At 40.5% G+C, this 27455-nt stretch overlaps 1 protein-coding gene and 1 long non-coding RNA gene across 2 annotated transcripts in view; one reads left to right on the top strand and one right to left on the bottom strand.

Moving 5' to 3' along the window:
* Window positions 1–881: 881 nt before the first annotated feature.
* Window positions 882–2740, bottom strand: LOC115570003 (uncharacterized). The gene is made up of 4 exons (XR_003981663.1): window positions 2468–2740; window positions 2003–2060; window positions 1714–1837; window positions 882–1600 (listed from the first exon to the last, which is right to left on the bottom strand). It is a non-coding gene; the product is annotated as an uncharacterized LOC115570003 (long non-coding RNA).
* Window positions 2704–27455, top strand: part of LOC115569886 (NLR family CARD domain-containing protein 3-like) — a 214129-nt gene continuing 189377 nt past the window's right edge. Inside the window, exons 1-8 of the mRNA XM_030398092.1 lie at window positions 2704–3458; window positions 5381–5534; window positions 7938–8170; window positions 8360–10244; window positions 11513–11686; window positions 13888–14061; window positions 19205–19378; window positions 21463–21636. Coding sequence (XP_030253952.1) covers window positions 5401–5534; window positions 7938–8170; window positions 8360–10244; window positions 11513–11686; window positions 13888–14061; window positions 19205–19378; window positions 21463–21636 — 2948 coding nt within the window. The 5' untranslated portion in view covers window positions 2704–3458; window positions 5381–5400. The remainder of the gene's footprint in view (window positions 3459–5380; window positions 5535–7937; window positions 8171–8359; window positions 10245–11512; window positions 11687–13887; window positions 14062–19204; window positions 19379–21462; window positions 21637–27455) is intronic.

The raw sequence follows: 27455 nt of genomic DNA, 5'->3' as shown, positions 1-27455 counted from the left end.
TGAGCTCACTCATGAAACACACACAGACTCACGAGTGTAAGGGTTCTATTCTACACACTGGACATGTGTTTGTGTGTGTGTGTGTTCTCTGTCACCATGGCAGCGACGTGTTGATGAGGTCCCGTGATGGTCGACAGGGAGAGATGAGTGTGGTCCCTGACCTCACTGTCCAGAGGGATATCACACACACACACACACACACACAGAGCACACACACACACACAGAGCACACACACACACACAGAGCACACACACACACACACACAGAACACACACACACACACACACACACACACACACAGAACAAAGTGTAAAATAATTGGTTAATCCCATTTTGAATATTAAGTGTTTGGGTGACAATATTACAGCACACTCTAAATGAATATTGACCTCAGGAAAACACATTTTAACAAGTTGTGAACGAGTCTCACTGCTACTGACCCGATCAAGGTTCTGGTTCTGAGCGATGAGGTCGGAGCTGTGCGTCACTTTCGTTTTGAGCAGCTCATCCAAGCAACGAGCCAAAGAGTGTAAAGTGAAGTCAGCGCGGCTCCGGATCCTCTGTGTGATTTTTTAATTGTAATTTTGGAAAACAGAAAATACCCTGAAGGTTCTGATCCGTCCAGGTTCTGTTGATCCAGATAATCTCCACAGATGAACATAAATTAAATGTGTAGCAGTAAGAAGCTAATGTTAGGCTACAAACAGACGACATCACGGTCACATGACTGAAACGTCACCAACACTAAGAGTCTTACTGCACAATTACTATCCAGGTTTTCTATAAACTGATCAATGTACAAATTGTAAAGTCAGAGTTAGAACAGTGTGTAACTAAAGTGGCCTGTAAAGACGGACTAGTGAGTAGATGAGTCTCCGTGTTCGCTGGATTGTTTGTGTGTCAGAGGAGGTCAGTTCTTACATATTGCACCTTTAATTTATCAATAAAATAAAAATACAAATTAGAAATAAAGATTGGAGTCCACAACATTTTTTCCTCTCCAGACTGGAGTGAAACCTGCATCTGTGTTTCTGAAGAAGTGAATGTGTGTGTTGTTAACGTGTGTTTCAGACAGACATCAGTGGATGTGTGACACCAGGAAACAACAGACGACCTCATCCAGACTAAACCAGTCGATGTCTGTGTGCAGGCCGAGCACAGACAGACGGACCAGAAGGACGGAAAGGATGAGAGAGAAAGAAGGAAAGAAAGAGCTGAATGTCAGGCCACACTAATTGTTTCTATTTTAGAGAGCGAGGCTGATTTAAGGAGAGTCAGTGTTAAAGTGACCTAAAAACAAAGCAGAGAGCACACACACACACACACACTTTCATAACTTAACGCAGGAGGAAGGAGAAGAGAAGGAAGACGAGAGACAGACGAGAGGAAACAAAGAGGAGAGAGGAGGTTAGGAAACAAACAAAGGAAAGGAGATGAGGCAGAGAACAGAGGTCACTCTCCACAAAGAGAAGCAGCAGGTGTGGCTGATGTTTCTGTGGAGTTGTAGCGCCTCCTGCTGGACAACAGAGGTACTGCAGGACGAGGGCAGAATATGATGTGGCTCCTCACTTCTGTCTCACAGACAGCTGTTGTGTTGTTCTGTTGAGATGCAGAATGCTTCTTAGAGATTAGATCCTCTGATGTAACATCATCTTCTTTCATTAATCTCTTTTATTCCTTTTTACCTGTTCTGCCTTCTTGTCTTAACTCACCTCAGACAAGGCTTGATTGTGATCGGCTCGACTGTGGAACTTCATTCTGTCTCCACAACAATCTCCATGTTTGCTGCCAGTCGTCTTCTTCGCTGTGTTTCCTGACACATGGCTGCATCTGTTGCTGTGTTACCACCAGAAAGTGTCAGTCAGCTCACATGGATTTACTTCAGATGACTGATGTGTCAGCAACATCATGTCAGACAAACATACTGAGTCAACAGAGAGGCTGGTTTAATTTAGATAAATAGATGATAAATAACATTTAATTTAACTTTGTAAATATTACTTCCTGTTCCTGCAGGTGGCAGTTGACGCGCATGCGCAGCTCCTCTGCTGTCTCTCAACTGATAACAAGAAGAAAAGATGAGAGAAAACTTCAACATTTTAAGCTTTGTGCTGACAGAAACAAAGGAGGCTGATGTGAGTGAGCTGCTGTTTTATTCTATTAAAGCTGAGTCCAGTTTGACTCGGAGGAAAACTAATTAAAGACTGTATTCGTGACTCGTTCGCTGGCAGGATGAGCCGGGACTTAACCGGCAGCTGCGGCCAAGCGGCTGAAATAACCGTAGTAACATTAACCGAGTATCAACAAACTCTGGTCGCTTCTGAGATACACTTGTGATTTTTGTGAAATATGATTAGAATGAGAAGATAGTTAAATAAATATAGTTAGATAGCAGCAGATCAACTGAGTAATCAACAGCTGCAGGTAGCTAGCTTTGGCTTTAGCTAGCTACCGTTAGCTCATCACCTCAGTTAGCCGTTACTGCCTGCACCGCGGGTCACGAGCGGAGTCGCTGCGGGCAACGGGGCTCCGTTCAACCGGGCTCAACCACCTCCCAGTGAACACCGGACCAGGACCAGACACAACCTCCGAGACCGACAGAGGTCCATGTGAAGACAGGGGGGACGGTATAGATCCGATTAGGACCATGACTCCGGGTAGGAGAAGACACGACAGGCGGGGACAGGAGAGACGTGAAGCAGCAGAGAGGAGAGAGGACGAGTCGGGCATCAGTGGCGGCGGAACGGAAACGGCGCGTGGAGCCGGAATATTTCCACATTTATACTCTGAGAGCTGATGATTGATTTTCACCAAAGCAGACGTGATTGCAGAAAGTGTTGTAACAGAGTTAACAAGGTGATGAAGCTCCTCTCAGTTCTGTCAAAGAGACAAACTTGAACTCTGAAGCTGGACGCTTTTGTTTGCTGTGTTTGGTTTATCTGTGTTAGTTTGAGCTGGTCAAGCAGAGGGAGGTCATCATGGAGACACCTGAACAGAAAAAAGTACACGTGTGATTTACAGGAAACGACAAGAGCAGTGGCTCTAGACCAGTTGTAATAGGGGGGCCAGGTTTTTTGTTAGGGGGCACATACAACCCGGAAAAAAGGATAAATCCCTCATTCAGACAAAGCAGTGTTTACAATTTCAACAATTTTGATTGGGTAGTAAACTGCTGAGACCCTTTATTTCTATCTTTCCCTTCGGTTAAAAATCATTGCAGGAAATCTGTCTGTAATATTAATGCAAACTCCCTGTCAGGGGGGCCACAGGGGGGTCCAGACTCAGAGGTATGGGGGCACTGGCCCCTCTTGCCCCCCCTCTAGAATCGCCCCTGGACAAGAGGAGGAGCAACACTGACGGGGAGGAGACAAGGAAGTGAGTCAGTCAGTCAGTCAGAGTTCAGACTCCATATTAAGTGAACAGAGCAGCAGGAGGAGGAGAAGACGTCTGAGGCAGGGTGAGTTTTATTTCTACATTATTGTTTTACATAATGAGACAACAAGCTCATATTCAAAGACAGCTGACCAGGATGTGTGTGTGTGTGTGTGTTACTCCTTCCTCAGTCTGGGTTGAGCCTCCCTGTGACTCATGTATCCCGAGCTCAGTCAGTATTATACTGCTTATTTATCAGAATGACTCAAGTCCAGAGGGCGACATGTCAGCCTGTCAGAATAGTTCAACAGTAAAACATTTTCACTTATAAAGCCTCGATTAGAGTCTGTTTTATGGATTTCATTGTTCGCTCATTGAAGATATCGTGTTGTACCAAAGCAGATCCTGTACTGTCCTGTTGGTCAGAAGGATCCAGATTGCTGTTTCAGTATTAACATAACTTATTATAACTAAACACTAAGAACTAGATTCTTTTCGATTCTTTTAGATTTAACCTCTGACATAAAAGTAAAAATTTAAACCCAGTTGCTAAGCCACAAAATGTAAAAAATATTTCCTATTTAACATGAGTTATTATAAAACATGTATATTTAAAAACATATTAAAAGCTGTTTATTGTTGGACTGTTCAACAAATCTAGTAGACAAAACAATTATTGTCATAAAATGGCCTCGCTGAAAACCTGAGCATTGATCCAGGTACATGACAACAATAAAGAAATAACATCTGCAGGCAGGAAGTGACTTTGAGTGGACAGACTCATACTGAGGGACGTCCCTTTAATTACACATAAACATGGCCGATCTCTGTAAATGTTACTTTGGTTGAGCATCACATTAGGTGATGAGTCTGCAATAGTGTTGTCACAATACCAAAATTATGACTTCAGTACGATACCTGCCTAAAATATCTCGACAACAACACCACGGTGAAAAACTAAAACATCATCAAAAGTAATGGAATAAAATATTAGGTGACAGAATGTTGAACTTGAAATGATTTATTTATTTTTATTAATTAAAACACTTTAACTTAAAACATCAAAATAGAAAAATATATTTTTGTAAAAGCTGCTGAGCTTTATAGCTTCTGTAGAAAGACAAGTGTCTTCTTGTTTTGTTCATTTGTCTTGTTTGATCTCAGATTATTAAATAACCTGATTTTCCATTAAAAGCTCAGAGCTTGTAGTAGAAAAAAAAACAGCACATTAACTACAATTGTATTCAGCTTAAAAATAACTAACATAAATGACATTAACTGTATACTGCATACTTGTGAACACCAGCGCATGTTATGGTAAAGTTCATGTTTCCAGTGTGAATGTTGTGTTTGTATAAAGAGATGTGTGGAACCACATCAGACTGTTAAATAGTTTTACCCCCGACTGCCTCGTACAGCTCTGATGGTGAAAAAAGTTTGCTTGTCACAAAAAAAACCTCTTGACTTCCATCCGGAAATATTTATGTTATCTATCGCTAACCGGCAGCTCTTTGAACAAGTCTGCATGTCTGTCACTAGATGTTTCGCCAAGTTGGACATGTTGGCTCCCTTGGTCATTACGGATTTAAAGCATCGTTTACAGACGGACTTTGTTACCATGGGCTTGTCCTTACTGTCGGCAACGTGCCACTGTCATGCCACTGTCAGCCATGTCTGTCTCGCTCTGCTCTGTGACTGTCTGTCACCGTGAAGCCACGCCCACTCTGGCTGCAGGCAGTGAGGAAGCTGAGAGAAGCTGCACACAGACACGCTGCCCTGCTGTCGTACAAAGTTCATAAAGTACCAATACTAATAAAACTTGAAAAAGTATTGTTTTTAACGGCTGGGTACCGCGGTTGCTTTCTAGTATCGGTTTACTGTGCAACACTAGTCTGGAGCTTCACCAGCTCCATTTTACACCTTCCTCCTCCTCTTCATCTTGTTTCACCTGTTTGTCTTCCTCGTCTTCATGTTGTTCTCCTTCCATGTGCTACATATTTACCTCAGTGCTTTCTGAAGTGCAGAAGATGAGTGATTGTGTGGAGGAAGAGGAGGACGGAGCAGAGTCTGCAGTCTCCAGCTGTCTGTCTATGAAGAGTGACCAGTCCAAAGGTTTACCTCTACCAGACTTCAGTAAAGAACCTGGACCCTCGGACACAAAGTAAGAAAACTGATACTAACTTGAGTTTATATAATGAAATCATTAGCATTATATGACTGTAGCTGCCCAAATATAGGACTAAATACTTTTTGTGGAAATTACGTTTTAAAGCTTTGTGATTTGTATTACAGGTAGGGACAAGACAATTATGTGTCAACATGAGATACTCTTTTTGAACACACCAGAGTGTTAATGTCATTACCATTAAATGTTTGTTGTTAATTATTTGTTTTACTGGACATTACATTAGAAAAAGTTGTTTGTGATTTGTACTTTATATAATTACATCAGCAGCATCAGATTCTTCTTGAATGAACTGGTGTGACAGTGGCTCCTACAGAGTGTTGCATTATGGGTTGACTGTAGTGAGTTACTCAAGTCCATTCAGTCAGTCCTAAAAGTTGGTGATGAGGGACGGCTGTGGCTCAGTGGTAGACCCAGCCTCTCATTATCAGAAGGTCGCTGGTTCGATTCCCCGGGTCTGCATGTTGAAGTGTCCTTGGTCAAAATACTGAACCCCAAAAAACTGCCACTACCATCAGTGTATGAATGTATGTATGAATTACTGTAAGTCACTTTGGACATAAGCATCTGATAAATACGCTAAATGTGAATGACGACTCATACAGTGTGTTTTGTTGCGATGGAAGAAATCAATTCCTGAGTTATTCAATGGACCCTCTGACAAAATGCTTGTAAAGAGGTTGCAACACATTAAAGAGGATGCTCAGACAATCAGGTTGTTAAACTAAGTTTTATTTGGAGCAACCAAAAAGAGTAAAAGTTACATATCAAAAGAAAAGGTTGGAGAACCCAGCAGAAAACAACAAAAGGGGAAAATTCTGGGCCAGCCCGCAGTGGGCCGTCACACCCAGCTCTTCCCCTTTAATCTAATCAAAAAGAAGAAAATTAACCTAATCCTAGATTAACTGAATAAAACCAAAAACCTGATTGTTGTTGGACATAGGGCTGGGCGATATATCGATATAAAAAATATATCGATATATTTTTAAATGTGATATGGAATTAGACCATATTGCATATATCGATGTAGTTCAAATTTTATTATATTTAAATGTGCACTTTATGGAGCTTTGATTTAAAAAAAAAGGTACTCCTGTTGTTATACAGTATTTGACTTGAATAAACGGTTTCAGTAAAACTAATTGTGACATGTCATATTTGGCTTTGACTTTGACTGAACATTTGCTCTCACTGCGATAAAAATATTGGGATATATATCGTATATCGATATTCAGCCTAAATATATTGGGATATGACTATTGGTCTATATCGCCCAGCCCTAGTTGAATGAAGAGAAAGGGGACGCCAGAGAGCAAGAAACACAACGAGTCGGGCACAACAAGTATTCCTACAGGCCAGCACGTAGCAATCTATTAGTGTCCGGATGAGGGTGAGCACAAAGATAAAATCTGAAAAATTACGTCAAGCAGCCAGAGAGAAGTCATTTGCTTGGCTCTGCAAGTTTGAGTAGGATGCCGCTCACATTTGAACCGATACAGTACCAAACTATACCTTTTTTAATGCTGTACTCTCTGTAATAACAAAAGATCTAACCTGTTAAATCGAGTCACTTCTAGAGACGATATAACGTGAGTCATATTTCCAATAGCAATGCAGGTCACGTGTGAGTCTTTGTTTCAGCAGCGTCTTGCTGTACTGCATATAAGTCTGGCAAATGGAATATTTTTCAAATAAATAGCAACAATCAGGTTTTTCTGCTGCATTAAGTAATTCTTGAATAAAATAAGATGTTGGACCTAAAGAAATTAAGCCCCTAAAAACTGCACACAACACAAAAGTGAGCCTTTTAAATTCATATCCTTCACATATAACATTTTTAAACCCATTGATCTGACCTCTTTAAAGTGGAGAATAAAATGTAGCATACGATAGAATAAATAAGATATACTTTATGAAGTACTATGAGCATAAATAAAATAGGAAGAATCAACATAAACCAATTGGGAATTGGTGGAACATTTAGCTGCTTCTCATTAATCTGGTGCTACTAGAATGAATCGAAAATAATTATTCAAGTCATTTTGACCCTTCTACCTTGCTGTAGCAGTTCAGTGCAGATTGAGAAAGTCCTCCTATTAAGTCAGAGTTTACAACACTCACAGCGAGGAGTTGAACAGTTTGATGGCCACAGGAATGATTTCCTGTGGTGCATCTTGGTGAGATCATTGCTGAATGAACTTCTGTTTGACTGATGTTTGAACACATCTGTCACTGCATCGTAAGGCTCGATCGGCAGTGACTGCGATTGTTGTCTTATTAAGAGGAGATAATCTCCTATTAGTAAAAGCTAAACATAGCTCATTTTTGTACTAAAAAAATGTGGTTTCTAATCGGGTTGATTTTCTTTTCTCTCTTCAGAAAATCAGAGGGAAGTGTTTCTGTGGAGGAGCAGCCGTCCTGCTGTTCTTTGTGTCAGGACGTCCTGAAGGATCCAGTGTCTACCAGCTGTGGACACTGGTTCTGCAGACAGTGCATCACCTCATACTGGGACCAGTCTGCTTCATCAAAACACTCCTCCTGTCCCCAGTGTGGAGAAAGATCCAGAACAAGAGCTGGACTGCAGACAGTCAGTCAGACTAACACTGTACAAAGTAAGACTGAACATCTGTCTGCTGATGTCATCATGTCTGATAACAGGAACTGTTCATTTATTAAAGGAACAACCGTTGTGTTCTGTAGATCATTTAATATTATCATGAATATCATTCATTCAAAAACATTTTTATTTAATCAAGATTCTTGCTCTCAATTTAATCCCAGAATATTTTCTTCTCTTTCAGCTGATAGTGTTCTGCAGGAGGCTTTAGATGAACATAAGATCAGTCTGAGGAGGAGATGTGAACATGTGACTGAAGGAAGTGATGAAACAGGAAGTAATGGAACAGGAAGTGGAACCCTCCTCAACAGGATCTACACTGAGCTCTACATCACAGAGGGACAGAGTGAAGAGGTTAATACCCAACATGAGGTGAGACAGCTAGAGACAGCTTCCAAGATGGAGACCCTCCATGACACTCCAATCAGGTGCTGCGACATCGTTAAAGCCTCACCTGACCAACAGAGACACATCAGAGTGGTTCTGACCAACGGCGTCGCTGGAGTTGGAAAAACCTTCTCGGTCCAGAAGTTCACTCTGGACTGGGCAGAGGGCTCCGAAAACCAAGATGTCAGTCTGCTGGTTCTGCTGTCGTTCAGGGAGCTTAACCTGATCAGAGATGAGCAGTACAGTCTTCTCAGGCTGCTCCATGTTTTCCATCCAACATTACAGAAGGTGACAGCAGAGAAGCTCGCTGTCTGTAAACTTCTCTTCATCTTTGACGGCCTGGATGAAAGCAGACTTTCACTGGATTTCAAGAACCACGAGGTCGTGTCTGATGTCACACAAAAGTCATCAGTCAGCGTGCTGCTGACAAACCTCATCCAGGGGAAGCTGCTTCCCTCGGCTCTCGTCTGGATAACTTCCCGACCTGCAGCAGCCAATCAGATCCCTCCTTCATGTGTGGACAGGGTAACAGAAGTACGAGGCTTCACTGACGTCCAGAAGGAGGAGTACTTCAGGAGGAGGTTCAGTGATGAAGATCTGTCCAGCAGAATCATCTCACACATCAAGACCTCCAGGAGCCTCCACATCATGTGTCTGATCCCAGTCTTCTGCTGGATCACTGCTACAGTTCTGGACCACATGTTGACTACAGACCAGAGACGAGAGCTGCCCAAGACCCTGACTGACATGTACTCACACTTCCTGCTGGTTCAAACAAAGAAGAAGAAGCAGAAGTACGATGAGGGACGTGAGCCGAGTCCACAGGAGCTGACGGAGGCTGACAGGGAAGTTCTTCTGAAGCTGGGGAGGCTGGCGTTTGAACATCTGGAGACAGGAAACATCATGTTCTACCAAGAAGACCTGGAGCGCTGTGGTCTTAATGTCACAGACGCCTCGGTGTACTCAGGAGTTTGTACAGAGATCTTCAGAAGAGAGAGTGTGATCTTCCAGAAAACAGTCTACTGCTTTGTTCATCTGAGCGTTCAGGAGTTTCTGGCTGCAGTCTACATGTTCCACTGTTACACCAACAGGAACACAGAGGTGCTGGAGGCTTTTCTAAAAGACTCCACACTCAGGGAATCAAAACCAAAGTCTGTATTTGAGAAGATTTCTATGTTTTTTGGTGGAGGTGTTGATGGTCATGAGACCCATTTTCCATCCCTGGATTACTTCCTGAGGAGCACCATGGAGAAATCCCTTGAAAGTAAAAATGGCCACCTGGACCTGTTTGTTCGCTTCCTTCATGGCCTCTCTCTGAAGTCCAACCAGAGACTCTTAGGAGGTCTGCTGGGTCAGACAGACAACAGTCCAGAACTCATCCAGAGAGCCATCCAGAACTTGAAGAAGATGAACAGAGATGATGTCTCTCCTGATGGAAGCATCAACATCTTCCACTGTCTGATGGAGATGAACGACCACTCAGTTCATCTTGAGATCCTAGAGTTCCTTAAGTCAGAAAACAGATCAGAGAAGGAACTCTCTGTGATCCACTGCTCAGCTCTGGCCTACATGCTGCAGATGTCAGAGGAGATTCTGGATGAGTTGGACCTGGAGAAGTACAAAACATCAGAGGAGGGACGACTGAGACTGATTCCAGCTGTGAGGAACTGCAGGAAGGCTGAGTGAGTCCAGATGTGACTATCAACATTATAAATCAGTGTAAATATGTAAACGATAAAATGATTTATTTTGAAATACAATCGTTATCATCATTTATTTTAATTTTTTTTAATGTTTCATTCCTTAACATGAGTGCGACAATGTAGATTTGTCAATGGGATGTGTTCATTGCTGTCAGGTTGTTGAACACAGTTATTCATTTAGGCTAGTTATTATATTTATTTCTAATGATCATTACATTTTACAGTTTTTCTTTGATCAGTATTTCTTTGACTGATAGAAGAAATCCTGGTGAAACTAATGAAAGACGTTTTTTAACCACTAAACTGAAGAGTTAAAAATAAGATTTGTATCATTTTCGTGAAGTCCTTGAGATTTTCTTTCATGCAGTTATTGTTACCATTATGTCGGTTTAGAGACATTTCACAGTGAGCAAATAGACCAAAAAGTTCCAGCTCAAATTAAAGGTTCTATTTTACCTTTTATACATGACATGAGATCTTTTTCTGAATGGACTCTTATTTAGTTTTAATCTTTATGGGGTTTTTTCTGTAGAAACAGAATCAGCTTAATTTGGCCAAATATGTCTTGACATACAAAGAATTTGACTCCAGTTTATCATTGCTCTCAGTGTAGTTATACAGAGGAGACATACAGCTGGAAAGGAATTCACTAAAAATGAACAGACAATTGGAAGAAATGTAAAGTATAAAGAATTGTGAATGGCCAGGACTACAATGTACAACAGCATTTGAAAAGACAGTGGGTGATCAAAATCACAGATGACAACACCAGAAAAGTTTCAAATAAGTCTTTATGGAAGTCAGCTGTTCTGAATCACATCTGTAGCTGGCGAAATATAATAATTTAAATGTAGATTTGGAAGATGGTTTTCAAACTTCAATCTCATAAATCTTGAATTTGGGAGGTGCACAATCATTCAGCGCCATGATTTGTGGAGCCCACATGCTCGACACAAGACGTGCAGCAATTTTAATTTTGGAACTCTCACCCTCATGCTAACACTGTTGGTCATAAATTAATCTAACTTTTTGGCCAAAAACATAGAATCAGATCACACTCACACTGTGGACATCATGGACACCCAAATGTAACTACATTTTCTCTTCCTTCATCTGCAAGATTAAAATAAAACTATTAAGAATAATTAGAACAGAATGTTTCAAACTGTTTTGACATCAAATGCATGAAGTAAATATAAAGTTTCATCTTTCATAAGAACATTTTTGTAATATTTGTTTCATGACAGACTTTCTGACTGTGGACTCTCAGAGACTCACTGTGAAGTTGTGGCCTCAGCTCTGAAGTCCAACCCCTCCCATCTGAGAGAGCTGGACCTGAGTTACAACAAGCTGAAGGATTCAGGAGTGAAGCTACTGTCTGTTGGACTTGGGAGTCAAAACTGTGCGCTAGAGATTCTTAGGTCAGTTCATTGTCGGTTTTTTCAAATCCTTATCAATTCAAACCCTTCATTAAGACTTAAAACAGTTTAGTTAATTAACTTCCTGGAATTGCAGCAGCATACATCTAAAGAAATATCAATTCTTTGTTACATTATCTGTTTATCCAAATGACTTCATTTTGTGGTGTTCAGAGGAGGCTGCACTGAAGGACTCTATTCGGTGTTTTGTTTATTTGTTTTTTTCATTCAGTATATTTCTATCTTTTAACTGTTAGCATCCAGCTGATGCCAGTCCCACTCATTTTAGAAACAGGATCATTAATTTAGAACAGACAGTTTCACTGGAACTACTCGAGTACCAGCGTTGTTGGTATATCAAAAGTGTGTGGACAGACTGCAGCCAATCAGAATCCAGTTATAACAGAGAACATCCTATAAAATATATTTCTTCCTCTTACCTGAGGTGGTATTTATCCATCTACTGAAGATTAGCTGGACCACTGATGTAAATAGCAAATGTTAATCAGAACAGAATGTTTCAAACTGTTTTGACTTCATCATTTTGACAAACATTCATACTAATTACTTCATGTAAAGTTACTTTTTAAGTTTCCCAACAAGTGAAGTGAAACATCAAACTGACATCAGTCACTGTCTGCTCAGTGTTGAGGAATTTTGAGTGTTTCGGGAGGGTCAAGTTCATTCTCATGCAAATATTTAAATACTCAAACACACAAAATCAACAAAATAAAGGACATTTATTTTATGTTTCTTTTTTTATGTTTAGTCTAAGTAATTGTCATTGCTCAAGTGCTACAGTAGACAGTTCAGTTGAGTTTGCTCTGAAACCAAAAAGATCCTCAAAAAAAAAAAATTCTCATTACCAGTTAATTGATTATCAGGTCGGTTGATTCAGTCTTCACTCGTTTCTTAGTAATTTCTCACATTTTTGTGTACTTTACTGTAAAGTGTTCCCTGACATTCCTTTAAAATGGGTTTGATAACTATTTCTACACATTACTGACAGACTAATGATCTCCAAGGCTGAAGAATTTTAGTTGACTTTGAATTACTGCTGATCAGAAGATGGCAACACAAAATATGATGAATTCAAATCAAATGTTTCAAAATAAATTTGAAGTTCTGAACTTTAACAATTACCTAAATCACCAACTTCACTTTTAAGGGTTGTTCTTTTTACCCAGACTTGAGTGAATGTGGACCTCTCCTCTAAATACACAGGCTCTGTAGCCCTACATGTCTTATTGAAAGATGATCCTCTAGTTCCAGACCTGACTGATATCAGCAGCATGTTATTAATCTGTGTTGACGTGAACAGGTGTATGAATGTTGTGCTGACATGTGATGATGTCTCTAGAAGGCTGATGATGATCCAGAATAACACAATGACAAAGTTATTTTGTGTGTGTGTGTGTGTTTTATTTTTCTCAGTCACTTCCTACCTCGAGCTGTTATTATCTGCTATTGTTTGCACACAGTTCCTTTGTGCTGCAGTGTCAAATTTTATTTCTCCCACAGCAGATCAAGAAAGGTTCATCTTATTTGTGCTAATTTTAGAGAGAAGCTCATTGATGAGGACACAGTAATGTTGAGCTACACATTCAAAACCTGAACACATCTGATTGGATTATAAATTAATTTTCATCTCCATCATTTATTCTTTTTACTTATTGAGGGACTGCAGTTTGTCAGTGTTGACCAAATATGAATCAAGTTCCTAGTTCTCTCAGAAATATTTTCACTGTTTAGCTGTAATATGATAAAGTTTTCTGTCCCTGCCACCATGTTAAGAATATACCAGGGATGACAGAGAGGCATTATTATGGATCCTACTGCTGTTGCCTTTGTTGGTTTAGCAATGAGGAGTGAGATTGGTTTGGGTTAGGGTAAGAATATCAGGGTAAGATAATCAGTGGCAGACTAGGTCGAATCGTGGCAAGATAAGCAGCAGGATCCAAAATTGCATGAAGGCACTCACATGCACTGAGATTCACACAGCTCACACTGAGAGTGTGACATCATGCTGTGTTCAGGACGCCACAATATCACTATATCCACCATATCTTAACATAACTAATAGTTGTGTTTTAACTTCCATCTTGTTGTGTTCAGGTGTCTTTGTCCTGTATACCAGGAAGTGCCTGTTGTTAGCACATCACAATAATTGTTGTCTAAACGTACATCATTTATTCTTTATTCAGATTGTGGAACTGCAGTATGCCAGAGATCAGCTGTGCTTCTCTGGCCTCAGCTCTGAAGTCCAACCCCTCCCATCTGAGAGAGCTGGACCTGGGCTTCAACAATCTGCAGGATTCAGGAGTGAAGCTGCTGTCTGATTTTCTGCAGAGTCCAAACTGTAGACTGGATGATCTGGGGTCAGTTCATTCTTTCTCTGTTAATGTTGTAGATCTGAAATGTTTATTAGTGTGAATGCTGCAAGCATTCACACTATTGTTCTTCCGAAGTTTATTATTATTCTTCTTCCGTACGTTTTTTGGCACGCTACTCCTCCTTCAAATCTTCAAACCATTCAACCATTCAAATATCAAAATGTTCAGCCTTTTTAGGACATTACGGGGTCTATTTTCCTTGTTTCTACCTTTTATACTTTTGGAAATATTAAGCTTTTTCTGCAAAATTTTGCCCATTCATTCTTATGGGGATTTTTTCAAATTTCATTCTGCTATAATTTCAGCATACGTTCAGCTATTCAAACCATTCAAATATTCAAATGTTCACCTTTTTCAGCTCTTTCAACCTTCTTCTTTTCAACTTTTCAACTTTTCAACTTTTTCAGCTATTCAGCTTTTTCCCAAAAAAATTTAACATTGCAGCAGATGGGAAAAGCTTCAAATCCTCTTCAAAACTCATCGACTTTCAGCCTCTTCTTGTTCCTCATACGTTGAGCGAGAGACACCATTCGAACTTTAAATGAATCACAAAGCCTTGAACTATTGACCTTGTATTCAGTTTTTAAAAATCTTGTACGGTTTTGAAATGGTCGCAGTTTTAGTTTTAAGGATTTTAAGCCCGTCTTCTGAGTTTATAATGGGTGTGTATTGCGTGAGCTAGAGTGCATGACATCATCAACTGCCGCACCCCAGAGTGAGGAGCAGCTCCGAAAACGGGATTTTTTTTTGCTTCAGCTTGATTTGGATCCCACATCTTGTACTTGACATAGACAATATAGGCATATAAATGTAGGAAATTTTGTTGGGTTTCAGCTGATGTTCTCATTTCAGCTGTAGGACTTACGGTTCTGGATTTAGAAGCCCGAGAGCGACAAGCACACCTGAATGTTCCCCATAAGCGGCAATGTTAATTTTGAGCCCAAATTTCTGGAGGATCGCAGATGGTACATGTTTTGTCTCTCGCTCCTGTGCCCTCATTATGCACTCTACAGAAATAAAAATAACATGGGTGCGTTCAGCAATGTCTCCTGTTACTCAACATATAGCATGTTTTGGCGATAACTGAAACAGTTTCCCAAAAATCGCAGGAGTTTGGGAGGCATTCTCCCATTCATTCCTTATGGGGACATTTTCGTCTGTGTTTCTGCTCCTGCTGCAGCATGTCTGCAGCCATTTTAACCTCTTTCTGCCTTTAACTTCTCACCTGTCAGCCTTTTTTCACCTTTTTAACCTCTTTCTGCCCTCTTACTCTACAACTTTTTGGCCTTTTCTGTCTTTTTTTCACCTTTTTAAGCTCATTCCGCCCTCTTACTCTACAGCTGTTCATATGTTTTCACCTTTTAACCTCTTCCATGCCTCTTACTCTACTGCTTATCATCCTTTATTCACCTTTTTAACCTCTTCCAGCCCTCTTAATCTACAGCTTTTCATATGTTTCCACCTTTTTACCCTCTTCCAACCCTCTTACTCTACGTCTTTTTACCTTTTCATCCTTTTCTCACCTGTTTGAGCTCTTTCACCCTTTAACTTTTTTACCTTTTCGTCCTTTTTTCACCTTTTTAACCTCTTCCAGCCCTCTTACTCTACAGATTTTCATATTCTTTTCACCCTTTTAACCTCTTCCAGCCCTCTTACTCTACAGCTTTTCATATGTTTTCACCTTTTTAACCTCTTCCAGCCCTCTGACTATACAGCTTTTCATGTTTTCACCTTTCTAACCTCTTTCAACCATCTTACTCTACATCTTTTTACCTTTTCTCACCTATTTGAGCTCTTTTACCCTCAAACTTTTTTACCTTTTCATCCTTTTTTCACCTTTTTAACCTCTTCCAGCCCTCTTAATCTACATATTTTCATATTCTTTTCACCTTTTTAACCTCTTTCAACCCTCTTACTCTACATCTTTTTACCTTTTCATCCTTTTCTTGCCTATTTGAGCTCTTACACCCTTAAACCTTTTCACCTTTTTTCACCATTTTAACTTCTTCCAGCCCTCTTACTCTACATCTTTTTACCTTTTCATCCTATTTTCACCTTTTTAACCTCTTCCAACCCTCTTACTCAGCAGCTTTTCATCCTTTGTTCACCTTTTTAACCTCTTCCAGCCCTCTGACTCTACAGCTGTTCATATGTTTTCACCTTTTAACCTCTTCCAGGCCTCTTAATCTACTGCTTGTCATCCTTTATTCACCTTTTTAACCTCTCCCAGCCCTCTTAATCTACAGATTTTCATATTCTTTTCACCTTTTTAACCTCTTCCAACCCTCTTACTCTACATCTTTTCACCTTTTCATCCTTTTCTCACCTATTTGAGCTCTTTCACCCTTAAACTTTTTTACCTTTTCATCCTTTTTTCACCTTTTTAACCTCTTCCAACCCTCTTACTCTACATCTTTTTACCTTTTCATCCTTTTCTCAAGTATTTGAGCTCTTTCACCCTTAAACTTTTTTACCTTTTCATCCTTTTTTCACCTTTTTAACCTCTGCCAGACCTCTTACTCTACAGCTTTTCATATGTTATCACCACTTTAACCTCTTCCAGCCCTCTTACTCTACAACTATTCATATTTTTTCACCTTTTTAACGTCTTCCAGCCCTCTTACTCTACAGCTTTTCATCCTTTATTCGCCTTTTTAACCTCTTCCAGCCCTCTTACTCTACAACTTTTCATCCTTTTTCACCTTTTTAAACTTTTTTGGTCCTCGTCAGCCTTTAACTTTTCACCTTTTTTGCCTTCTTTCACCTTTTAAGCTCTTTCAGCCCTGTTACTCTATAGCTTTTTAACCTTTTTAGATATTTATGTTTCTGCCTTTTCAACTCCTTCAAACATACAACTTCATGTTCAGTTAGAGTAAATGTTCAGCTATCAAAATGTTCAACTTTGTTAGCCCATTAAACCTATTGCTTTTAAGCCTTTCTGCCTTACCAGCTATTGGAAAATTCTGCTTTTTCTACAAAATCCCAACCATTCAGCCTATAGTTTTATGCATTTCAGGCAGTACGTTCAGCAGATTTCGCTTCAGTCTTCAGCATTCACACTGTATTTTCGTAGGAAATGCAAATGTTTCTAGTTTAACAATTGAACTTACGTTCATGAAGTGTTGAATTTCCACCTCTATATTTTTCTTCTGTGCTCAGATTGATATGATGTGAACGTTGCAGGGACACTAAACTGCAGACATAAGGATGATACTATACTGATCCTCACAGAGTATCTTAATGCTGAATCCTGAATATTTTTATGTCTGGAAACTTTGTGATCTTGAGTCAGTTTCTGTGAGTTTTTATTTGTGTTTGGCTGCACAACATGAGGTTGTGTAGCCACTGGTAGAGCTTAAGAGGTGAAGTCAGTGCTCCCCTTTCCTGTTAATATTTAGGGGTGTGATGAGATCTTGTGGCACGAGATATTAAAACGTGACGATATTTCAAGTCAAGGTGGAAAGTTGTCTCGCGATGACAGTACATAACAAACGGCAGGCACCATCATGACGGAGTCTGACGTAGAACTCAAAATTACTGCTACCTCAGTTTCAAGTGAGCATGTCTCATCAACTGCCGGAGACATAGTTAGTGTCCAAAGGTCTGTCAGAAAACACAGACATGCTTCTATTCTGAAAAAAGAACGTGAGCATATCTTAGACTGGGAAATGTAGTTGTAGCCAGCTCTCAGCTCTGTATCAGGCTTGGAGGGAAATCTTGTCACTCTCTGTTTGCAATTTAAGTATTGATAGAGAACTACTTTGATTATTGTTTGCATTCTGAACAAGAAGATTGAGAAAAACTTAGTGTTATTCATTTTTTCTTATTTATGCTATTTTTATTTTTCACTTTCAGTTAGTGGAGAGGACTTCAGTTAGAAGGATCACACAGATTCAGTTAGAAGTTAGAAGCTCGCACATAGTTCATGCACAGTTATAAGGTCTGAAGAGACTCATGAAAAATAATACAGGAGAGAAGCCAGACAGTTGAGTTTGTGGTGAAACCTTTTACAGTTCTACATATTGTTAATGTCTTTTACTGCATATGATAATTCATCATTAGTCACAAAGTAGAGCTGAAGTGACATTCATTACAAGATTACTAATTAAAACATTTCAGAATGGACCTGCATTTTTTTGTATTTTTGATCAAATAACATTTTTAAGAAGTTTTCTTGAAAATGGTGTTAAAATCTCGTTCTTGTGAACTGTGAATCGTGAGCTGAGTAGATCGTCACAGCCCTATAAATCTCCCATTGTCGTAGTGATACAAAAAGATCTTCTCAGGTTCTGTGTGGGGGTATGTAGTACCTGGAAACACAACTCAGAGGGAGAGTTGAGCATGTGCAAACAACCCTGCCTGACGTTTGCCACTCGTCCCTGTCTCGCTAATGCTCTGCTCCGCTTTCTTTGCTCCTGAAAATGGATGAAACAGGTGCCAAAGAGAAAGCAATAAGGAGCTCAGGGCCTTCCCCAATTATGTTGCCTTCAGGAAATGTGGTTACTTTGAGAAATATGACTCAACAGTTTCTATAAACTGTATTCACCTGATGGCAGTGAATTAAGTGTTGCTCAGGACAAAGTTACATTTAACAAGCTATTTAGTCAATTATCAATATATAAGAGCAGTAAAATATGCCAAATTTGCTAAGTTTAACAGCCATGCTTTAAAAAATTATGTTTCCCATTTTCACATGAGATTGTGAACGCATCGCAGTGTGACAGATTACAATAGGCTCATTTGAATCAATCAATATTTTCGATATCATGTGATCTGCTACTTCAGTGCACAGTAACAGCAGATATTACTTGGACCACAATAAAGATTTGCACACTAGCTTTTTTTGATATCCAACAATTCATGTCATAAACTCTACCACTGACTTCATCAATAATAAACTGGACACATATAGACACGTTGAGTAGCCGTATACTCCGTTTTGTCGCTTTTTGTATTTGACAGTGTTGAACCTGCATCCTGTTGGGTTTTGGTGTATGGAGTTTGTTTCATATTCTAAATGTCTACATTCTAAACCTTCTCCAGCTCTGAACAGATTATTAAACACTGAATGATTTTAAGATGGAACTTTGTCTTCTAAACTTCTAAACATCCTTTATTCTTTATTAAGATTGTGCACCTGCAGTTTGTCAGAGATCAGCTGTGCTTCTCTGGCCTCAGCTCTGAAGTCCAACCCCTCCCATCTGAGACAGCTATGGCTGAGCTACAACAAGCTGCAGGATTCTGGAGTGAAGTTTCTGTGTGATTTTCTACAGAGTCCAAACTGTAGACTGGAGATTCTGGGGTCAGTTTACTAACTCTGTTATTATTGTAGATCTTAAAAGTTTATATAACAAATGAACCTATTTCAGGTGAAGGTGGAGTCACTACGTCTTTATTGAACTAGCAGCTCATTGCATTAATATTAATGAGAGCTCTTTTTGTATTTTCCAATGTTGAACCTGCATCCTGTTGGGTTCAGGTGTTTTGGGGTTTCCATTTTCTAAATTTCTAAATTCTAAACATTCTTCTATTCTGAACAGATTATTAATCACTGAGGACTCTATCTTACGCTTGGTGCTAAGCAACACTCAGTGCAAGTGTCATTGCTAGTTTCAGACCGATGCAATCGTCATTTTCAAGCCCAGCACCCACATTGTGTGAATAGCTAATTTACTTACACTCACCTGTGCTCCTGGGCGTGTTGGTCTTAAAGTGAGGCGTGGTCAGGCGCGCTGAGAGTGGATTGATATCTTGAGACAGCAGAAAGCGACAGCAACATAAACCAACAAGAAGCTGGTCTGAAGTCAGAAGCCGAATCTGTTTCCTGCTGTTTTAAAGGAACATTAGATGAACCTACACAGGCGGCTTCACACCGTTCATACACTCTGATGTTGGGATTTGAGAGGCTGCTTTCAGTTATTTTAAACATTTCCATGAACACAGTCAAGTCGCTGCAACAAATATCATGACGCATTTAATCAACAAAACTAAAAGCTGTTGTTCTAAACTCTCCAAAGGAAATGAGTCAAGAGTTTTAAATAATCAATGAAGTTTATCATCTGTTCTTCTTACGCATGCTAATGGACAGATGCACGTAGACAAACATTCACATGGTTTCTGCTGCTGGAGGATCACTGCAGGCGAAACGACAGTCAGATTGTTTGATTTATGTTCCGCCCAAAACAAACCCATGACTCTAAATATAACCTTTGTGCCGTGCGCCTCACTTTGCGCCCAGATTTTCCGCCGTTTAACCATCAAAAATGAATTGGACACACCCTAAATTCTTGAGGGCATTGTGCTTTACACCATGTGCTTTAGGCCATCTAAATAGGGCCCTGAATGTTTCCAAACAGCAACGCTGTCTTCTAAACTTACATCATTTATCCTTTATCCAGATTGAGTGGCTGCAGTTTGTCAGAGATCAGCTGTGCTTCTTTGGCCTCAGCTCTAAAGTCCAACCCCTCCTATCTGAGAGAGCTGAACCTGGATGAAAACAAGCTGCAGGATTCAGGAGTGAAGCTGCTGTGTGATTTTCTACAGTGTCTAAACTGTAGACTGGAGACTCTGGGGTCAGTTCGCTGACACTTTTACTGTTGTAGATCTGATTTGTTAAATTAGCATTTGAGTTTACATTCATACATTACTTATACATACATTTTTAAATCTGCTTTGGTTCATATTTTCATGTTTTTTTTAATCTAGATTTAGTCTTCAGACTTCTGTTTCCTAAAATAACTGTAGAAAATGTTCAGTTAGTTGTTAAAGTAAATATAATCTGTTAACAGAAAATCCCCTGTGCTAACATTTTATTTACACATATTTAATTATAAATAGATTTTTAACTCCATTTATTCTTTATTCAGACTGTGGAGCTGCAGTTTGTCAGAGATAAGCTGTGCTTCTCTGGCCTCAGCTCTGAAGTCCAACCCCTCCCATCTGAGAGTGATGTGGCTGGATGAAAACAAGCTGCAGGATTCAGGAGTGAATCTGCTTTGTGATTTTCTACAGAGTCCAAACTGTAGACTGGAGACTCTGGGGTCAGTTCACTGACTCTCTGTTACTGTTTAATTGATAAATTAACATAAGTTTGCATTCATACATTACATCCATGAAGTTAGGAATTTCCTTTTAAATTTAGTTCAATACAATTTGAAATTTAACAGTCTTCAGACTTCTGTATACTTTAAGAAACTGTAGAAATGTTAAGTTAGTTGTTGAAGTGAATTAGTGTTTGATTTAATCGGTTAACAGAATATCCTCTGAACTAACATTTGATTTAAAATGTTGAAGTTGAGAAGCTGAATTCATAATATTTTTTCTGTTGTTGAACACGTCAGATTGAATTAAATTGATTTTTAACTCCATCATTTATTCTTTATTCAGATTGAGTGGCTGCAATTTGTCAGACATCAGCTGTGCTTCTCTGGCCTCAGCTCTTAAGTCCAACCCCTCCCATCTAACAGAGCTGCAGCTGAGAGACAACAACCTGAAGGATTCAGACATAAAGCTGCTGTGTGACCTGAAGGAGAGTTCAGAATGCAGACTGGAGACTCTGAGGTAAGTACAAGGTTGGAGTCAGATCATGCTGGTTTCAGCAGTATTGTACTCAAGACAAGCCCTTTTTAGATAGAAAAGGTGGCACATTTGCAGCAAGGTAAAGGCAGCAATGTGCAGTCTTTGTCCTCCTGTACTTTAGTCGGTGTCTCTCCCGCGGCCCGCCCCGCTACTAGCCACCGCGAGCCGTCCTCCACCGAAAATCTCGCTGTCCACTTGCGGCCGTGGGCTGCCCCCATCCCTCTTCTGACCGCCACCTCAGCTGCATCACTTCCTTTGACGCCCTTGGACCTAGACTTCATGGGATGGCCAGTAGCCTGCTCTACAGAAACAGAAGTCATTTTCTCTTCAGGGTTCATCTCAGCTTGTAGCTTGTGGTTAGGTACTCACATCCTCCAAAAGCCTCCGACACCGTGGCTGGTATCTCCGGTCAGGCCTCGAAGTCCTCCACCGCCGCTACATTGCTTCCCAGTTTGTCAGCCTGTGTTCTTACAAGCACATTACCAGCAGTAAATGCACCAACATGACATAGGCGTAAACATGTGACATGACGTGAAGCACAAAGTTGGGTCGAATTTGTCTTCAAAATAAGAGTTTTACATTGCACCCCATTGGAGTTTAGAACGGGGTTCTTAGCGGGGGGCTTTTCATCTAAAAGTAGCGACCGTTAGTACCTTGCCGCTACAACAACAGGCGGACAATGAAGATAGCTACAGAGGCCGAGGAGACGCTTGCATCTCCTGGATCCCAGTGGCTTTCCAGTTGCTCATCTTGATGTCCGCATATGAAGCGATGGACTGACTGCTGTGATCAGCTGTTTCCTGGTTTTAAAACTCCTAACTGTGGGTAGCACAACAGTGCAGGTCATCGACACCACTCACGCAATTGCAGGCACATCAACGGCCCAGATTTACAGAGCAATGGAGGTGGAAACAAGCGTACCCTCCGAGGCGTCAAATTGGCCACCTTCTGTCTAAATCGAGGACATGGCATTTCAACACTGAAGAACTGATCAGTTCATCTTTGTCACAGCTCTCAGATCAGTCTGACTGAAGGCTCTTATTTCAGAGAACCATCATTACATTTAGTAACCATGTGGTCTGTATACAGACCAGAACCTCTGCTGAAGTCCAGAAACCACAGCTGATGTTTTACTGTTCAATGTAGGACCTTTAACCTTATATTTATATCTGCCCATGTGTCATTTGATTTGTCCAAATATTTTATAACAGACTCCATATTTACATATTTGTCATGTATTGTTTCCAAAGTAGATGAAATCTTTAAATGTGAGTGAGACTCTGGTTTTTAACAGCAGTAAATCATCATTAAAGTGAGCTGTGAGTATCTGTGTTCCTGCAGTAATGATGCGTTCAGGGACTGTCAGCAGTTTATTTCCACTGTGTCCTTCAGTGAAACCTGCAGAGTAAACAGACTTGATGTCCAAAGTGTCTGCAGGTCTGTGAGCTTCACTCCAACACGTTAACATGAAGCTGAAAGGAAGCTGGCTACGCTACACAGCCGCTCCACTTGTGGTCTGAACAGGACTGAAGTCCTGCTGGTCTTTATATCACTGTCTGACAGCTGATGGAGGGAGTCTCTGGAAACACTCATTTATCACTTCTGCTGTCTCTCTGCTTCTCTCATCAGCTGGTGGTCTCGTTCAGAGAGATGAGAAAGATGGAGGTGTTGAGAGGATCAGCTGTGTCCTGATGATCCAGAGAGGTTGAAGCAGCACCATCAGCTGGTGGGTGGAGAGGCTCTGACTGGGCCTTGTTACTGGGAGGTGGAGTGGAGAGGAGAGCTTCATCCAGCAGTGACTGACGGACCAATCACAACAAGTGGAGATGACTGTCAGTGCTGCAGTGTGAACTGCTCTGAGATCAGCTCCACTGTCACACACAATGTCCAGTCCAGCATCATCCCTGTGTTCCTCTGGATGTGACAGAGTATCATCAGTGTATCTGGACTGCTCTGCTGCTGCTCTGTCCTTCTACACAGTCTCTGCAGACACACTGACACTCCTCCACTCCTTCTGCTCCACACTCACACACCTCCTCCACCTGGACCTCCACCTGGATCTTAATTCTTTTATTCACTCACATATTCTCAACACAAAGCGCCTATGATGTGTAATATATGATGTAATATATGATGACTTTGTTTTGTTGCTGTAACTGAAGACTATGAAAGAAAGAACATGTTGATTTCACGTATCAAGTATTATAGTTTTGTAACTTCTCATATGATGGAAATGTTGTTAAACAAACAAACAATGTACAAATATTAAACACCAGAGTCACATATTTTGGTGGTGATGTCTTTTATCATGTTTAAATTCTGTCTCAGCTGGGCGTGCAGGTGGTCGAGTGGTTAGAGTGCACGCCATATACACAGACGACCCTGGTTCAATTCCTGCTGGAGGTCCTTTGCTGCATGTCGCATCCGCCTCTCTCTCCCACATTTCCCATCTGTCTACTGCTTAATAAAGGTGTCTATGCCTAAAAAATCTTTTTTAAAAAATACAAAATTCTGTCTCAGCTCTTTGAATTGAGTGACCATTTAAAGAAGTTGATTTCCTCCCAGCAGAAACACTTCAGATGTGTCCAACAACACAGAACAAGGTTGTGATGCACAGTTACAGTTTCAGTCCCACTGGGACCATCAACAATAAAACATAGAATCAGGTACAAAGTGTGTGAACGTAGAAACCTGATTATATTTATTGTACATTATGAAGTTCTTAAGGGAAGGTTTTTGTTTTTAGGGATATTTTGCTAAATATTGTCATTTTCCAAAACAAATCAGCAGGAAAGACCTCCAGGAATGTGGAGACTTGGATCACGACAGACGAGCTGTATTGGGCCGTTTTATATCAGAAATGTTTGGTGGAAAACCAAACTTCACTAACTCTTCATCAGCATGAGGGTAAGCAGATAAAGACTGAACTTTAATTTGGGATGAACTTATTGAACAAAATGTCTGTAACAGTTTATATAAAACAACATCATCAGAAAGTGAAAACATGTTCCTGAATCCGTCTCTTCATCTGGATCCTCACTAAAAATTAATGGGTCTATTCTGGGCTGGGACTCATCCTCCATCCAAGTTTGGTGAAAATGTTGTCTGTGGCAGAGGAAGTAATCAATCTTAAAAACATTCAGACGTGATTATAGCTCAGTTTGGATTTTACAGGCTGTGAGCTGCACAAACAAACACTTTGTACTTTTAACTCATTCTTCATGTTTATCAGACTCAGTTTAGTTTGGAACTATCTGCATTTATGTATCAACAATTTACTTAATAACAGTAAAATATTGACAACAAAATCCAAATCCAGATTTCTGTCAGAACTTCCAGCCTTGCCAGTTCTCTGTGTCAGTGGTGATAGTTCGGTTCTGTTGGACTGTAGCCGGCCCTGCAGGTCCTTCCAGAACAGTTGGACTGATCCACAGTGAAACAACATGTGATCCAAACTTTCAAACCACATTATTCACATCAAAGTTAAACCTCAGTCTCAACAACTGGTTAGTTTGATGAATCTCAGTGAAGATGTTGAAGTTCAGCTCTTTCAGCTGAGGAGGGAGAGGGGCTGAAATGTCTCTCCTCCGTATTATCTTCACCTCATCACCGGAGCTACTTGTTGTTGACAGGCTCATCGCGTCTGTCTCATCCAAACCTGGCAACAACGACCGTGACGGTGACGTACGTACGTAACGTGGCCGGTGGGCGGGGCCAGAGAGTGTTGGCCGGAACCATTGTTTAGTTCCAGTTGACACACGGACTGTTTTGTGAAGGGACACTATGTGAGCAAAAAGACCGAGCTGAATGTACCTTACAAGTTTAATAAAGTCTGCAGCCCTGTGGTGTGAAGCAGAACAGCGCACAGTTCTTGTGAGGGAGTAGCAGACTTTAACAGAGCCGACACACCAACAAACAAGCGGATTTATACCTGCAGCGACGCGAGCTGGACCGGGATTTTGCCGGCGGTTCGGTCCCGTTCTGTGGATCTAAACGGACTGTTACCTTCACTCCCTTAGCCCTGCACACATTCTGGATGTCTGGATACTGTCTTTACTCATCTGTAAGTTATATACTTATATTTGTCGATCTATGTTCGGCTTCTGTTTTGCTTGGTTTGTCCTCTTGCTAGCATGCCTGGTGCGTGGCTAACATTGCGAGCAGCCAACTAAATCTGAATCATGGCTCTGTTTCTCAAGTTTTAACTTCTTACAGTCATGTTGGGCTTCTATAGGCCCGTTTTATTTTGGTGCTTACAATTACCTTTCATTTTTTTAGAACTAATATGGCCCTTTACTTTCTTTGTTCACCAAAGCCTGCTTAGGTCCTGTGGCTGTTACCATCCCATTAACTTTGACTGGTTCTTGACAACCGGAGTGTTTAAGTATGTTGGTGTGCGTTTCATAACGATATAAAATGTTAACACATTGAACCATGTCGAAATCTGAGAGGGGTTTTGTTCATTCTGTTAGTTTTGGGGAAAGCTTTGGCCTGGAAAACCTCACTGCCTCACCTGGACCCCCACACGCCCCTCCCCCTCTCACATTCTCTCTCTCTCTCTCTCTCACTCACACACTCACACACACACACACACACACACACACACACACACACACACACACACACACACCACTCACTCTCAATGGTTTTTGCATTGGATCATTCTGTAAGTAAAAGCATTGTAGGCCATACAACAATAGCCTACTCAACATAGTGGGCAGCAGGAGTGTTAGTATGGGTTCATTGTTGGTGTGTGTTTCATATGGATAAAATGTTAACATATTGAACCATATCCACTTTTGAGATTGTCTGCTTTCTGGAGCCCAGCAGCTATTATCACATGCAGTCAGTATCTATGTGGTGCAAGGAGTGACTTACAGTTGCTGAACTGCACTGGAATGTTAGCCACTGCAATTCTAATAAACAGGTAGATTACCTAAAGCTTCGGCATCGACTCATCTCTTCTTTTCAGTTGTCTGTAAGTTAGCACAAACTTGCAGTGAAGTAAGTTCGGTTAGCATGGTAACTGCTAGCATCCGACCTAGCATTAAACTGCTTCACAGCAGTAGCCTAAAGTTTAAAGGTCCCATATCATAAAAAAATCACGTTTTCTCTGCTCTCTACATATGTAAGCTGGTCCTCCCTGAGCCTGCCAACTCCCAAAATGAGGAAAACAAGTGATTCCCGCATGGTCTCTGCAGCCCACCCACAGGTAACTAGGGTTGTCACGATACTAAAATTTTCAACTCGATACCGATACTCAGGAAAATATTCGATACTCGAAACCATTTTCGATACCACAAGGATTAAAAAAAGACCCCAAAATTTAAAAGAAATATTTTTATTAACAAGAAATGCAAAAATAACCTCTGTTACAACATGTAACAATTAACAAAACCACACATTAAATATTTATAATAAAAAACAGTTGTGCAAAAAAGAAACTGCAACTATAACACGTCTGAGGTAGTGCAAAAAAGTGTTCCTTCTTGGCTATGCTTTACATACATAACAATAAACTAAGTGACACTAGCCAAAACAGTTAACATGAACATTACACTGTTGAAGTGCTGTATTCTCAGCAGCTGTACCTGTTGCAAAAAAAAGTGCACATAATTATTCAATCACACAGTGTTCAGAAAGTGCATTGTCCTCTATTCTGCACTCTAGATAAATGACTGTTTAGGTACTGGTGGTAACACCGCCTGAATTTGCTTTGCTGTTTGCAGATTTTTTGCTTCAAATACAAGCATGTCAATGTGTTCCTCTGTAAGTCTTGCCCTTCTTGGGCTGCAAATGAG

This window comes from Sparus aurata, chromosome 19 (assembly GCF_900880675.1).
Source record: "Sparus aurata chromosome 19, fSpaAur1.1, whole genome shotgun sequence".
NCBI lineage: Eukaryota > Metazoa > Chordata > Actinopteri > Spariformes > Sparidae > Sparus > Sparus aurata.
This window is presented reverse-complemented; position numbering and strand designations above follow the sequence as displayed.